The following is a 15184-nucleotide window of genomic DNA, read 5'->3' on the forward strand; positions in this document are numbered from 1 at the left end:
AATAACCCCCACAATTCTACCTACAGGCAATCTATTCCTACCTTCTCAACCTCCGCCGCTTTCCTCCACTGGCTCTTAAGCGATCTTCTCTCTTGAACTAGTCTACCAATCTCTTGTTGACACCTAGATCTAAATCCTCAACCCTGGGGTTTCTTCCTCTCCTCAACATCCAAAACAAATTGCTATTAACACCCTCCCACTTCCTACTTTCTGCTGCGCCTGGCCACCTAACCCTGGGCTTCTGAACCCTAATCTTCTCCCTCTTTGGCTGGCTGGCTTCTCCTCCTGCCTCAGTGCTCGGACCTGCCTCAACCTCAGGTGTACTGATGTCCTGTGGGTTACTGGACTTGACTGACTTGATATACTTTAAGAAATACCTATCAATGCGGGGTCCCTGTGTTCCCTCTACCAAACACCTCTTCCTCCCTTGATGAATTCTAAGGCCCTTTAAAATCCTTTCTGCCAGCCACACAAACAAACCTGCTGCATCTTCCCATCTACACCTGAACTACTAGATCTCAATGACATGTTTTCCTTACTTGTCAAATCCGTTCCTGGGTCAATAGCCATGTCATTCGAAGGGGAGTTATCTTCCACCCCCGCTCTCGCAGACTCCAGGGGTATTTCTGTTTTCTTCAGCTTTGTAGCTCAGTAGGGTGTAACCAGCTGTCTATTGGCCCAGGTTACTGGCACAGTGAGGTGCTAACCCATTGCAGCCATGGTGGGGTCTATTCGCTCCTGTCAGCTGTCTTCATGCTGTCGCTAGGTCTTTCCCTAGTTGTCATCTGCACTATTCATAACAGTCACTAGCCTAAGCTAGCTGTAACATTTATTAATACATAGGAAAAGGTGTTACTGTGCTTTGTACCAAAATCCAAGGTGGCTAAATGCATCAAATGCATCCAAAGAAGTGGCAAGAACACTGCTGCAGATCCTTTGGAAGTTTTGTATGTTCAAAAGCAATTTCCCACGCCTTTCTTCTCTTCTTGTCATTTTAGTCTTGGAAAGATGACTTGGAAGCTATCTAAAACAAACAACTACCGAGCTACCAGCAGGCTACCACTCCACCAGCCAGACACCACTTACCGACACTTGCCAACAGCAGCCTGAAACATATCATTGGAGTTTTCAAGTGGGCACCTTCCATCGTCAGTGTTTCATCGAGTTAGGCCCCTGACACCTCAAGAAAGCTTTACAGGGAAATCCAGCGTCCTGGAAACACCCGCCTCCATGCTACATAGCTGTTCCAAAAGCAACTATCTTTCTTCAGCAACCGCCACAGTTACCATGCTTCCTCCTGAGCCACAACCATTCACTAGCTCGTTTTGCTGCGCAAGACATGTTACTGACCACAAGTTTCAGGCTCCATCTGTGAATGCCCAACTTGGGCAGTAATGCAACAGACTTTGCCACAACCCACCTCTACAGGCCACACCCGGAGCCATCCAACCTCACTGCTCTGCCACCATCTCAGCATACCTATCTTTTACACTCGTCAACTCCATCCTCCCATGGGACTGAAAGTTCAATAAAATATGCTATCCTCTCTACCCCAGATCACAGCAACAAATCCAGCCGTAGCCAGGTGCTACCTAGATATGCTGGTACCTCCAGCTGCATTAAGATCAGTCATCAGGCCCCGCCTAAATTTAGCTGCCCTGCGTGGTGCCTGGTCCTAAAGTATCTAACCTTTTGTCCCTCATGTACAAATTGCATGCAACCTATACACGTCATCAATCCAGCATGCATTGCTTGAGTAAAACAGTGGCTGTGGCCGTAAGTTAAAATATGAGATATCAATTGGGATTTTTAAAGAAATTACGACTTTTTGTGCTTTTTAACTACACAGTCTAGTTAGAGACAAACATTAAAGCATATTTATGGCAATTAGTCCTATTATGTGGGGTTCCCTGGAACAGGAGGAAAGGATTTATCCCTAAAATATCACTGATTAAGAACTAAACGAAACTGAATACTGTGCATAATATGTGCTTCAAATGTAGGATGACAAGACCGCATCCATTGCTAACTCTGGAAATAATAACATTGAGTCCAGAAATGCATATTGTGATGTAAGGTTAGTGGAGAAGAATAAATAAATACAAGATATTGAAAACAAATTTTCCTTGAAATTCAGAGGGTAGTTATTCAAAAACAGCCAAAAATGTTAAAGTAATGTGAAAAATGTTTCTGGAAAATAGATTATATAATGTATTATCATCATTATAACAATAAACTTATATTGGAAAGTTCTTAATCATGTGGAACACCCAATCAAATCTGTTTCAGTCTTAATTTTCAAGGCAACTCGAAACATGTTCAAGTCTACCCAATTTGTACCAGGCTTCCCTACATGATTTAAAAACTGATGAACACAAACATATAGAACATATACTCGTTTTCCCCAGAAATCGTCAACAGATAAGTTGTGTTCAACAAAGGCCACACGATATATAGACAATGGCGAAATCATGCACCAATGTAAATTAATAGGACGGAACAGTGATCTAATAACACAATTAATTCAGAAAACTAATGTATTCATTTTACTAATTCGAGAATAAACTGATTTTAACAGAATTTCATCTTTAGTTTTCGGGTAAATTACTTTTATTTTACTTCATTAGACTATTTGTTTGCAAAATCTGAATGATTTATGGGGGGTTACTTCTTAAAAACAAACAAAACATAAAAGTAACAAGGGGGGATTCAAGGAAAATGTCATACCAATGCTTGTGCCGTTGCACGGCACTTAACGGAGTCCACCGAAATCCGTTGCCGTGGTAACATACAAACCAAGCCGGACGGCTGAGCAGGGGCAGGCGGAAAGGAGGGAAAGAACCGATGGAGGAAGGAAGGAGGGATGGAAGGAAGGTGCGGGGGAGGGAGGGACGGTGGGAGCGGAATTAGTCAGTGATAGAGGGGAGGAGAGGAGAGGAGAGGAGAGGCGGCGGGGTGTTCTGCCGAGGTGGACGTGGCGGGTCCGCGGAGTTAAGCTACAAGTATCGGGCAGCGGAGCCGAACCTGCCATGAACCGGACCGCCCGCAGGTAAGGTACTCCTGTCGCTGCAGCGTTCCGCGGCCTCCTTTTCTACTCTCCGGCCCGGTGCCGCTCCGCCTCGCTCCTTTTCACATCCGCCAAGCATTGCTTTATGACAGATAAAGACGAGAGTCGCCGTCGGCCGCCGCACTGATATTATCATTTGACGCAGTAGGTGTCCTTAGTGACGCAGCTGTCAGTCGCTCCCAGCTGCGATTCCACGGGGTTTTAAAATGACAAAAGTGCCCACGTTAGCGGGCGAAGCGAAGCAAGCGTTCCTCTTGCGCTGTCCTCTTCTGCTCGCTCCACTCTCACTTTCTCACCATGCTAACACCAGCTAGCGCTGCTATTTAGCTTTAGCAGCCTGCAAAGGAGGCGAAAGCGATAAACAAGATGGCCCCTTGCTAGCTCCGTTCGCTAGCGAGCCGTGGCACCTTGCCGCGTCTTTGTATTATGGAAAAAAAGCTCGCACGAGTTTTTATTTGACATTACAGGTTTTCCCGCGGGGAACCTCTGATAGTGAACAGTCGAGTGTATGATGTTTTAGGGTTCGCGTGGGTACAATTCGCTGAGTCTTCCCAGGCAAAAATCAACGCCAGATTCCGGCAGTTAAGTGTGTAGAGGTTTCGTGGCGAGGTGAAGATGCACCTGAGTGTTTCAGGAGGCAGGTAACTTGAATTCTCAGTGGGTCATAAGTGACTGAGGATGGAAGACTAGAAGATGCTTCCTCGTTGAGCTCCTGTAAAAGTGCCTACTTTGAAATTAGCGATTGATAGCGGTTTCTAACTTCCCTGCCTGTGTTGAGGATGCAGGGGCGGTCCGAGAAGCCACGAGTCGACCCGGCCCCATGATATGATCTTTCCAATGAATTACATGACAATTGGTGAGATGTGTAAAGACAGTCATGTTTGCAACTGAGATTGTATCTGTAAATGTTCAGACAACTGTTGTATATTTCTTTGGTCAAAGTTTGACTAAATGTAGCCATTTTGATGATCAACGCAAGCGTTTAACACAGACATCTCAACCACCTTTTCTGATAAAATTCTTACCTCTTTTTTCCCCACATAAGGCTGCTGTCTTGATCAGTTTCTTGCAGAAGCTAAGTAATTTGTTATAATATTGAAGTTATTTCAAGATCATAGATTTATAATGTTATTATGAAATGTTGTTTCCTTTCCTTCCTTTCCTTCCTGTGGATTTCAGATATCAAGTGAATTACCTGCTAATGAACAATAAAGAAACAAGAACTTTGATTGAAAGAAATAAAGAAAAAAACAAACCTCGGGAACAGATTATGAGGATTACAGACAACCTCTGAAAGAAAGTTGATAGAATATTTAATTGCTTATCCTCTCAAAGCAAATAACACATTTCCTTGTTTGTCTCCTTTGCTGCTTCCCTTCTCTGCTGCTCCTTGTTCATGCAATTCGCTGTTCCCCCTCCTCTTGCCGTGATGTCCAGCTACCACTAAGTGTGTGTGAATGTCTCCGCAGGGTGGACACGGGCAGGTGTAGCTGGTGACATCAGCTAGAGTCTTGTGTTTGGAGACACCCCATTCCCTGGCTCTGCCTGTCCTTGGACAGGTGGCTTTCTTCAGTGGAGGACCGAGTTGGTGATTCAGAGTGGCAAGGCAGCATAGCTCTGCCCCTCACCATGACAGACTTAGAGGCAGAGTGTCTAAGTCTCGTCCTGCCCCCTGAGTGCAGCTCTCCTCCCCCGCCTCTGGACCCCTCCCTGCAGGGGGAGTCTGCACCGACGCTGGCCCTCCTCTCCTCGGACTGCCCGACGCCCACACTCAGCTCCTTGGCTGCAGAAATTGCTGAGCCTCTCGTGATGCTGCCTTGTGTGAAGAGTGAGCCAGAGGACGGTGATCTGGAGCCTATCCGCACAGTGGACCTATCAGAGATCCAGCCACTGTCAACTGCAGAGTTGGGCCATGACCAGATCAAGATGGAAATAAGTGGGCTAGACTACATCAAGTCGGAGCATCACAGTCATCACAGGAACCATAACCTGCCCTTCCAGCATGCTGATATCACAGAGCTGGACTACAAGTCACACTACGAGCCTAGCTCGGTGTTTGACTATATATCCCAGGTAACACCCATTCTTGTTACCATCCAACAATCCAACTGTTACTTTATGAGATAGGGGAGAATAAATTAATCAAATGTCTTGTGAACATTTAAATCAAACAAAATTATCTCTTTGTCCAGTTTGCATTTCTCAAAGTTCCTGTCCAATAATAAGACTTGAGGAAATTTCTTTTTTCTTTTTGCAGGGACTTTGAGTTATGACCCTAACACTTCGGTATCACTTGCGCAACAATACTTTCATCTGTCTTGATTTCTTAAAAATCCATTTTAACAAAAAACATAACCTTAGACCTTAGAGTACAAATCTTTTGTGATAATAGTCTTCACCGTTTTATAACTTGATGTTGAATTTGCAGGTAAAGTGATGCTCTCTGTCTCAGTGTGCCCAGCTTTTCATGTTAAACAGAAGCAGATTGACAACTAAGCTGCTTTTCTGCCACAGATGTTGAAATGTCTCACTTTCTCTTTTGAAACATTTACTATTTTGCAGCAAACATTTCCCACATTAGGACTTTTCCAGGTTTTAGCTTAATTCATGACTTGTTTTATTGCTCTTGATAGCCAGGAACCTAAGAGTGATCCAGGCAAGATTTCAGAAATTTTATATAAAAGTTGCAGTTCATTGCCTGTGTAAATTTAAATTTTAATGCTTGGAATAGCCTGCCAATAAACCCAGAACAATGATATTTAGGTGCGATAGAAAAATAAAAGACCTCCCCCTCTTGAATGTTGCATTGAGTAATGCACAAAACTCCTAAGATCTCATTAATACATAGGTCAATGTACTCTGTGCCATGTATTGAACCAGACAACGCGTCAACTAGATGATTACACTAATAGTGTACTTGTATACTTCCTCCTAATATTAAATCCTACATATCTTGCATCCTAATTATTTGGGATCCAGCGCTGAAAAGTTTGCTAATCCTGTCAGTTTGTTGAGGGACATAAAATTAATCATGACTACTGGCTTTTGTCTAAATGAATTAAAAGTTTTACTCTGTACTGAAATTATTCTGAACTGTAATTTCAGGACCAAGGTGCAGATATAACCAAGACACTGATCCATTACTTTAAGGCTGGGGTATGTTATTTGCCAGCATTTTTGTCTACCAGAAACCCATAATGATGTATTATATCAAAATTATGAGAAAATGGTTTGGGAATATTTAAATCTGAGGTATCACTCAGAGGAAGTTCCATAGGCTATATTTGTAAAAATAGATTTTCCTGATTAGTTTGTATGTATTTATTTGTTTGTGTGCAACAGCTGCCGTTTAAAAATGTTGTTTGCCAGGTGTTACAACTTTAACAATATTTTGTTATAGATTCCTCAAAAATAGTAATCCAGACCCAACAGATAAACTGAACTTTTTTTCCTCATCACTGTTCAGATATTACCATTCTGTCCCAAGTAGCATGATGAATGGCATAATCAGTTAAGCTCCCATGTTGCTTTTGGAGCTGACAGGTCTAAGGTTTGGTTGATTTCATACCTCAAACTCTGTGACAGCTGAGGGTCCACCATGTGGTGTTCTGATGAAATAAGTTGAAAAGACTCAGATGTACATATTTGTACATCATGTTAACATTTGAAAAAATGTTAACATGATGTAACTAAATATAGCGTAGCAAGCAACCCAGTGATCAAATCAGATTTATGACTGTAAATCTTTTAAATCTACTCTCAAAACTCTTCCCATGTATCAAAAGCAAATGATGCGTGAAGTTACTCTAAGAAGTAGTACAAACATTGAAAGTCAGTCTCTTGGATATTGATGTAACAGCTTAGGTATAGAAAAAAGTTTATAGCCTTCCTTAATCATGTCAACAACATAATTGATATTTAACTTTCTGTTTTGCATGTTGCATTGCTCCTATTTATTGTGCTTAAACATTGCAGGTCAACTTGCCTTCACGGAATTCTTTCTAACAGCTAGCATGTGTTGATTCAACTAAATTAAGGCCAAGTTTATTTGAAAAGCCCATCCTGTCACAATAGCACAATGTGTTGATTTGCTATTTCATTAAGTTTATCAGTCATCCAGGTCATGGTTAACCGTTGTCAAATCTTATCATGGCAACTGGACTTGATTATCCATCCATCCATCCATCCATCCATCCATCCATCCATCCATCCATCCATCCATCCATCCGAAAGATGTTTCATCATAGAAACGTTATATCTTATACATAACCTTTCACCCACATACATGCCATTATTGAGAGCTTGGTGATATGGCAGGAATTGCGTATATACACTTTTGGATTAGCTTAGCCTTGATCTAACTTTTTGAAAGGTGTCACAAATAAATGTGACCTGATGTGTGGACTGAAACCATACTGACAAATATTGTATCTTTTGCTTGTTGACAATTTGATAATTATCCTCAGGTGTGTGCCAGGTTTGATAGTGCCACAAACTTTGATTAAAAACAAGTTTAAAAAAAAAACAAAACAGCTTTTTAAGAATCTAACAGAACATTATAGAGGTTTTTTGTATAATTTGACGATGACTTGGTCAGAGTCATGTGTATTTTTGTTGTTGCAGGTGACCGACACACTGGAGTACATCAAGTCAGACCATCATGTGGACCTACAGTGTTACTACACAACTGAGCTCACTTCCCTCAAGTCAGAGTATGCAGAATGCAATACAGTGTCTAGCCACCTGCCGCACAACGGGCTGGAATCTATCCACATGGCGGAGCTTCGCACAGAGCTCAACAAGCTCCGCCCTGATGGCCTACTGATGGATGGCATGGGCAAACTGGACCTTGAGTTTGGAAGTGGCAGCCTGTATGAGTTGCAGGCCTCTGAGGAGGGGAAAGTTGTGGCTGTTACAACAGCCGATGGGCAGGGAAGTGATAGTCTGGCTGTCACAACTAAAAGTCAAAACCCTACAGTGCGGAAACCTCGCAACATGCAAGGGGAGAAGCCATTTTCCTGCACCCAGTGTGGCAAGAACTTTAGTACGCTGGGGAATCTGAAAACCCACCAGCGCATCCACACAGGTGAGCGGCCTTACACTTGCTCACAGTGTGGAAAGAGCTTTGGTCAGGCTGGCAACCTCAAACGTCACCAGCTGATCCACACAGGCCAGAAGCCTTATGTGTGTGCACACTGCCCCAAAGGTTTCACCAAGGCTGATGACCTGCGCTCCCACCAACGCCTGCACACAGGTGAGCGACCCTTTATATGTGCTGCCTGTGGCAAGAGTTTTGGCCAGTCCAAGGAGCTGAAAGCACATCAGCTAAGCCACACAGGTGAGCGGCCATACTGCTGTCCACACTGTGGCAAGAGCTTCACCAAGGAAACCAGTTACCGGAACCATGTGCAGATCCACACGGGTGAGAAGCCCTTTACATGCTCGCAGTGTGGCAAGACATTCAGCAACTCTGGTGTGCTAAAGACCCATGAGAAGATCCATTCAGGTGAGCGGCCTTTCGGCTGCACGCAGTGTGGCAAGAGCTTTGGCCGACTTGGCCACCTGAAGGCACACCAGCAAATCCACACAGGCGAGCGACCATATGCCTGCCCGCAGTGTGGCAAGACTTTCAGCCAGTCTGGCCACCTCAAAGCACATGAGCAGATCCACAAGCGTGAGCGAGCTGACACTGCCAGCACCAGCAGTAATGGCAGCAGTGGCACAGTGGGCTGTGACAGTAGCTAAAGAAAACTCCATAACCTTTAACCTCTTGGAAAAACAAAGTATTATTCCTCTTTTTTATAAAAACAACATAAGAATTTTTTCCTTTTGAATTTTCTTACAGTTTCATACCTTTTGTGCTTTTTGCATTTATATGTATGTCAGAGAGATACATATCTCATGAGAGTATGTTTACATGTCTGTGTGTGTGTGTGTCTGTGTGTGTGTGTGTGTGTGTGTGTGTGTGTGTGTGTGTGTGGAGGGGCTTGTAGATAATCTAAGCTTACCTTTGTCACTGAGCACAAACTCCTTATCCTATGAATAAACCTGGACAGACTCACTTCATGCTGAAGATTGTTAAACTGTCCAGTTGTTTCCTAAAGTAGCAAGAACAAATGACATAAAGATGCATGCTATTTTATGCAATTCTATCCATTAGGAGAAAATCAAATCCGAGGTAGAGATCTAGCTTGAAAGCAATGGATCCATATGATTTGTACTGAAGCGCATTGATTCAAAATAACACTACACATATCTACGCTGGTACAAACTCAACAAAGACATTAAATATGGGAAGAGAAATTTATCACTGAAAATCCATAAAGAAAATTGCATATATTAAATATGTCAATATTTTATATAAAAGCTAAACCCCTCTGATTACAGCCTGAAATTGAATTGTTGTTGGTTTTTTTTTTTTTTTGTTTTTTTAAGCAAATAATGATTTTAAGGTGCTATATCCTACTCCTCTTCAACAGTTCTATTCTGATGTTGCTAATAATTTTTGAGGGCTCTATATCCCTCTGAGTCCTATGTTGGACAACCTGATTTGTACACCTAGCATTTTAAAACCAAAAGGGCTACTGCTCAGCTGGCCTACTCAGGAAGTATAGTTGGATTTCAGCCAGGCCTACTTGTAGTTCTTTTAGTTCTATATGTAGTTCTATACTCCAACCACTTTGGTTTCAGGGCTATGACAATAATTTTCATATCTTACCGTGATAAATCCCAGCTTGCAAACCATAGGTTTAGCAACACAATGACAGCAGGCCAAGAGAAAGAAATCAAGCAAATGGACAAGTCAAGTATCGCATATGTCACATAGAGTGTGCAGTCACTTTGATGTGATTTAAAGATAGAATTCAAGACCAAACTGTAGATTCACAACACAAGAGTGGAGATTAAAAAAAAAGGAAATATAAGTGGACAGATTGATGAAAACAACAGGTTATGCGAATTAAAACCATTTGTTGCTGGACAACACTAAAAGTTTTACTGTACTTTTTCAGCACAACAGGAGTTCAGCTGAATTATCTGACTGCCTGCTAAGCAATGACATGTCAGAAATATTACGTTAATGAGTAACCAGTAACACATCTTTCTAGTATGCCATTCTATCACACAGTTGGTATTGATGCTGATTTTAGGAAACTGTTCACCACTACTTGTATCACCTGGATGGTGCAAATTGGTAAGAGCTAACAACCTTTGACAGCTGCAGCTGGAATGTTTACTTCAACATGTAAAATGAATGCTGGTAGTGTTTCATCTGAAGCTGTTCATTTTTATGCTGTCTACTGTGCAGCTACAGAACCTTTAGAATGCTATGCTAGTATCCTTGACATAATGACTTGGCCCTGGTGCTGTTGAGACAAGTTGTTCAAGATGTAAATGGTTTTGTGGATTACGTTGAAGGAAAATTGAAAGGATCTTAATTCACATATTTTTGAGATCTCGCTCTGAAAATGAAGCGAATGGATTGTTGTTGTCCAATTTATTTGACAGTAGTGCTACCTATAAAGATTTCACTAGACCCCAACTGAAGTGTAAAAACTTTGAAAAATTTGTTCTTACATGATACGAGGCCTTTTAATCATACTAGCAGTCTTCAGATTGTTTTTTAAAAAAAGAAATATAAATGATAGAAATGACAGTGAAGTTAAATAACATTGAAAAATGAACAAAAGGAGAGTGAAATAAATAACAAATTACATAACACGGAAACAAGCTTTTCAGAAGTTATGGCCCATTAATGACATAGATGTTCAAATCTTTTAATAGTGAATACATGCACTTTAACTGCCTCTTGAAAATGTTGTGATTGAGTATCCGAAATTAAAAATTGAACTGACTCATATATTACCCCTACGTTTCAAAATTCACTGCAAACTTTTCTAGAATCTTTTCTAGAAAGTATAGTAGAAATAGGTCATCTATAATATTTTATGAATTTTGTTTGCTATGCGGAAACATTTCCCATGTGGGAACATCCCTCACATACCTAAACTGCATTATCGCCGTAAAAGAAATATGACTGAGTTGTATGTAAATGAAGCTGTGAACAAGTTATTAAATTTTGCTAGTGTTCACAGACTAACATTGACATCTCACTCAGCCAACAGAGTGCCTTATACATTTCATGTTTGCCCAAGTTTACCTAGTCGTTACCTGGTACCAATATTCAGTGTGCAAATTTATAGGTCAATTTCCTTTCCTATGCCTAAATTTACACATGTTGACTCATCTCTTTGATCTCTACTTACATTGTAAGAGTTCAACAGTTACCACTACTTTTTTACCCCTGGCTAATGTTCTAGAAGTGACTTTCCTCATGACATTGGAAAATGAATCAGGACAGCAAACCCACTACTACTGTTGCTGTAACAAGTGCCAAACGTTTAAGGTAAATGTCAAAAAAAAGGAAAGCTAAGACTTTGATTATCAGACCAATCTTTAAAACAAATTGCATAAATGTGAAAATGTTAGCTGCAGTAGTTTTTTCCTGGCCACAATCTTATCTGGGAAAGTTCTCAACTCCATATTTCTTGCATTTAATTGATTATCAGACCTCAGTCTGTGAAACAGGTACAAAACCCTGGTATTTTTTGTTTATACAATCATATTAGTATTGTAAAAGAAATAATGCTGAAATAGGTTGCCAAATGTATCAGGGTAGCTCATGTTGAAAATGTGGGGAAACCCTGAAGGTTTGCCTTAAAATGCACTCAGAAGTGCTACTTTGTTTGGATATTTCAGCCTAAAATATTCAATAAATTATATCTGATAATGAAAAGTTCTGCTTTGGGAAACAACTGATGACAAATCTCATCCTCATATTTTGCCAGAGGTGCTTTTGGAGATCCAACCTGGTCTAGTCTTCATCTAACAAGGGATGCACAATATTTATTTCTTTTTTTCTGTATCAAAAACATCTTTTATGTAACAATTTGTTTGGTCAATTATCAATACAGTTATAACCACAGTTTAATTTAATTTAAATCAATTTATGAAGATGCCATAAAGTATGTTCTATTGTTGATGTCTTTTAAAATATTCACATTGACTTCAAAATAAGAAAACCACTTCACTTAAGTAACACATTGAATATGCTGTTTCTCCTTATTTTCTTTCAATTTAGTGCAGCTGAAATATTGACCTTTTGAATGAATTTTTAATACATTCAGAAAATATTGTGCATTCCTACCTTTAACATTTCAAACATATCAATGTCATGTTGAGCAAGTGTACTCATGTCTTTCTCAGAGAATTAGTTCATTGCAGGTCCATTGTTATGACTAACTATAGACTGTATGTGTCATTTTGATACTAGGTTGGTCACTACTGCTCAGTGGAGTCAATTAAAATTGGGATATTCATGATCGATCACTTGGACCCTGCCGATCTGTCAGGCTCATTTATTGATTTACCCTCCGAGGTCTATTTACCTTTTGTTATGATAATCAGCTGAGACATTCCTTGAATTGTTGTTTTGCACCTCAAGCTTAGTTGCATTGTTGGTTATTGCCAACAGGACCAAACCCATTATCATCATCATCCCCTACCTGACCAGATCTTTCACTGTGTACAAATCTTTTATTGATTTTTAAAAGGACGAATTGAAAATAAATGACAAACAGCAGCAAAAAAGCCCAGGTGTTGGCAGCATCTTGTACTGGAAAAAGATTATTAAAGAAACTAATTTCACCCCTGGTTTCTTTTCTGTTGTTGATTCAAGTTTCTTTCCTGTTTTACCTTCAAATTTCAGCTCCTATTAATTTGCAGCAGCAGAACTGTGTTCATTTTGCAGGACCCGGGAAGATACAAGTTTTACAAGAGCACTTCAACAACGATCCCTACTGTCAAATTATAAATTTTTGTCCCGTTTTTTTCTTATTTGTTAAATTGATGCAAATCTCAATATTAATATTAGCCAACCATATTTGTGAAGTTAAAATCTGTTTTCCTTACATTAAACTATTCTGAGCTGTCAGTAACTCCTCCATCGACAGTGATGAAATTACTCTATGCAGGCTTTTTGAAGCTATTATAAACATTTGTTTCTTAGCCTTGCAATTAATTTCAGTCTCAGAAGAGTAAATTGTGAGGCTGTTTGAAGCTCTTGCATTGCCTGTAGTCTTAGGGGAAAAATCAATTACATGGCATGGTGATTCTCTTCAAAATCATCTTCACATAGCAACTGGGCTTGATTTTCTTCCTTTGAAATCTTTTCACCTCATTCAAGATGTTTCTTCAGTTCATGATGTAAAGGGTGATATGAATGTAATTTGCTTTGATATTCTTACCCTACAAGTAAATGCCAGCAACAAAATAGACTCCAAATGTGAAAACCTGTGGACGCCTTCTGCGACCCTAAGACGGTCTTCAATGAAACACATTTCATAACAGCACCATAATAACATTAAACCAGCATGAAACCTTTCAGCATTTTCATTATGTTCTGACGGTTTTTCCAGCTTAACTGTCCAAATTATTTTCTAAGAAAACTAACCCACTGTGATGTGTTAATAGTATTCCTTTGATTTCACCAGTAACATTGAAAAATGGAAATTTTAGCCCTTGGCCCGGATATCAATCAGTTAGATTTTCAATCTAAATCTTGGGTAATTCTTGGAAATCATTCAATTTTGCATGGCAAGGGCTAGTAAAGACTAAGTCTTACATGGAAACATGTAAATTGAAACCCATTGTGAACTGCATATATATATGATGGTCTTCCTGTATCTAATCTGATCAGACTTTCATTCAAAAACAAGTATTATATTGTGATAATATCAAAGCAAAAAGCTGATAGCTTTGTTTTGTTTGGATTAATATACAGAGAGATGAGACACAGAGGATGAAAAATTCTAAATGCATTTAACCTAATTTGTCAAAATGTTGAACTACACCCATTCGACTAGGATTTCAAAAATTGCTTCAGTGAAGAATAAAAGTAATCACCACGGAAGTAAGTACCAACTCCTATGAATATTGACTCACTGACAAACCTTGGTTACAATCAGAGCAAAACCGCTCTGATTGCACATCAAAATTATTTTTCCAGTAAAACCATTAGAAATAGTTGCACTAATTTTTTTGTACTAACGATTTTTGGCTGCAGCGACAGAGTGAAATTTTTTGACCAATGAATTCACTGAGTGCTGAGTCAACTAAACTTGTCCAGATATGGTAGATAGGCAAAAGATAGGGATGAAGATATTTCCAGCAGGGGGTCAATTGATTTCCAGACCCACCCTCTACAATCAGGCTGCTGGTTTGTCTCATTTGGTCAGCTTAGCCACCTTAGCGATGATGGTGGCCATTGAAGATGACCCTGAGGGTCTGAAAAGAAAAGTTTTGTTGTCATGCAAATATTACCCTCTAAAGATGTGAGGTCATGCCCCACATAGTTTTTGACGTGATATCAAACAAACATCCAAAAATAAAAAGTATTCAATTTGAAAGTGAAACAAAAAATGATTTCAATGGAACTTCTTTTGTCAGCTTCACCCTATATAGGGATCACAACAGCGGATCATCTGTTTTCAGGATTTCAGGTACTTGGGGTCAACAGTCAAGAGCAGTGGAGAGTGTGGAAAAGAGGTGAAGAGACGGGTCCAAGCAGGTTGGAATGGGTGGAGGAAAGTTTCAGGGGTACTATGCGATAGAAGACTACCAGCCAGAATGAAAGGAAAGGTGTACAAGACAGTGGTGAGACCAGCAATGCTGTATGGCCTAGAAACAGTTAGAATTACAAAAAGACAGGAGGCAGAGCTCGAGGTCGCAGAGATGAAGATGCTAAGGTTCTCTTTGGGAGGGACCCGGATGGACAGGATCAGGAATGAGTCTATCAGAGGAACAGCACATTTTAGATGTTTTGGAGAGGGCAGAGAAGCAAGACTGAGATAGATGGTTTGGTCATGTATGCACTGAGGAGGGATAGTGGATATATTGGCAGACGGATACTGTAATTGGAGCTGCCAGGCAGGAGGTCTAGAGGAAGACCAAAGAGAAGATTTATGGATGTAGTGAGAGAGGATATGACGGTAGTTGGTGTGAGAGAGGAGGATACAGAGAATAGGGTTATATGGTTGATTCGCTGCGGCAACCCTTGAA

At 40.4% G+C, this 15184-nt stretch overlaps 1 protein-coding gene across 2 annotated transcripts; it reads left to right on the plus strand.

Annotated features, from left to right (window-relative positions):
- The first annotated feature begins 2923 nt into the window (after nt 1-2923).
- LOC147229506 (uncharacterized) lies at nt 2924-12772 on the plus strand. 2 transcript variants are annotated; one of them, XM_086154976.1, is made up of 4 exons: nt 2924-3049; nt 4537-5140; nt 6173-6223; nt 7691-12772. In XM_086154976.1, the coding sequence occupies exons 2-4, from the start codon at nt 4697-4699 to the stop codon at nt 8810-8812; spliced, it is 1617 nt and encodes a 538-aa protein (XP_086011102.1). In that variant the 5' UTR covers nt 2924-3049; nt 4537-4696; the 3' UTR covers nt 8813-12772. The 2 variants fall into 2 exon arrangements, with proteins under 2 accessions (XP_086011102.1, XP_086011103.1); XM_086154977.1 differs by lacking the exon at nt 6173-6223.
- Nucleotides 12773-15184: the final 2412 nt, after the last annotated feature.

This window comes from Fistularia commersonii, chromosome 11, assembly GCF_037954325.1.
Source record: "Fistularia commersonii isolate RoL2024-O1a breed Wild chromosome 11, RoL_Fcom_v1.0, whole genome shotgun sequence".
In the NCBI taxonomy this organism is placed as follows: Eukaryota; Metazoa; Chordata; class Actinopteri; order Syngnathiformes; family Fistulariidae; genus Fistularia; species Fistularia commersonii.

Excerpts from the sequence above, each read along its gene's own strand:
- LOC147229506 (XM_086154976.1), top strand. The coding sequence starts at position 4,697 with ATGACAGACTTAGAGGCAGAGTGTCTAAGTCTCGTCCTGCCCCCTGAG. Across the intron at positions 5,141-6,172 it reads TGTTTGACTATATATCCCAG|GACCAAGGTGCAGATATAAC; the intron begins GTAACACCCATT and ends CTGTAATTTCAG. Across the intron at positions 6,224-7,690 it reads TCCATTACTTTAAGGCTGGG|GTGACCGACACACTGGAGTA; the intron begins GTATGTTATTTG and ends TTGTTGTTGCAG.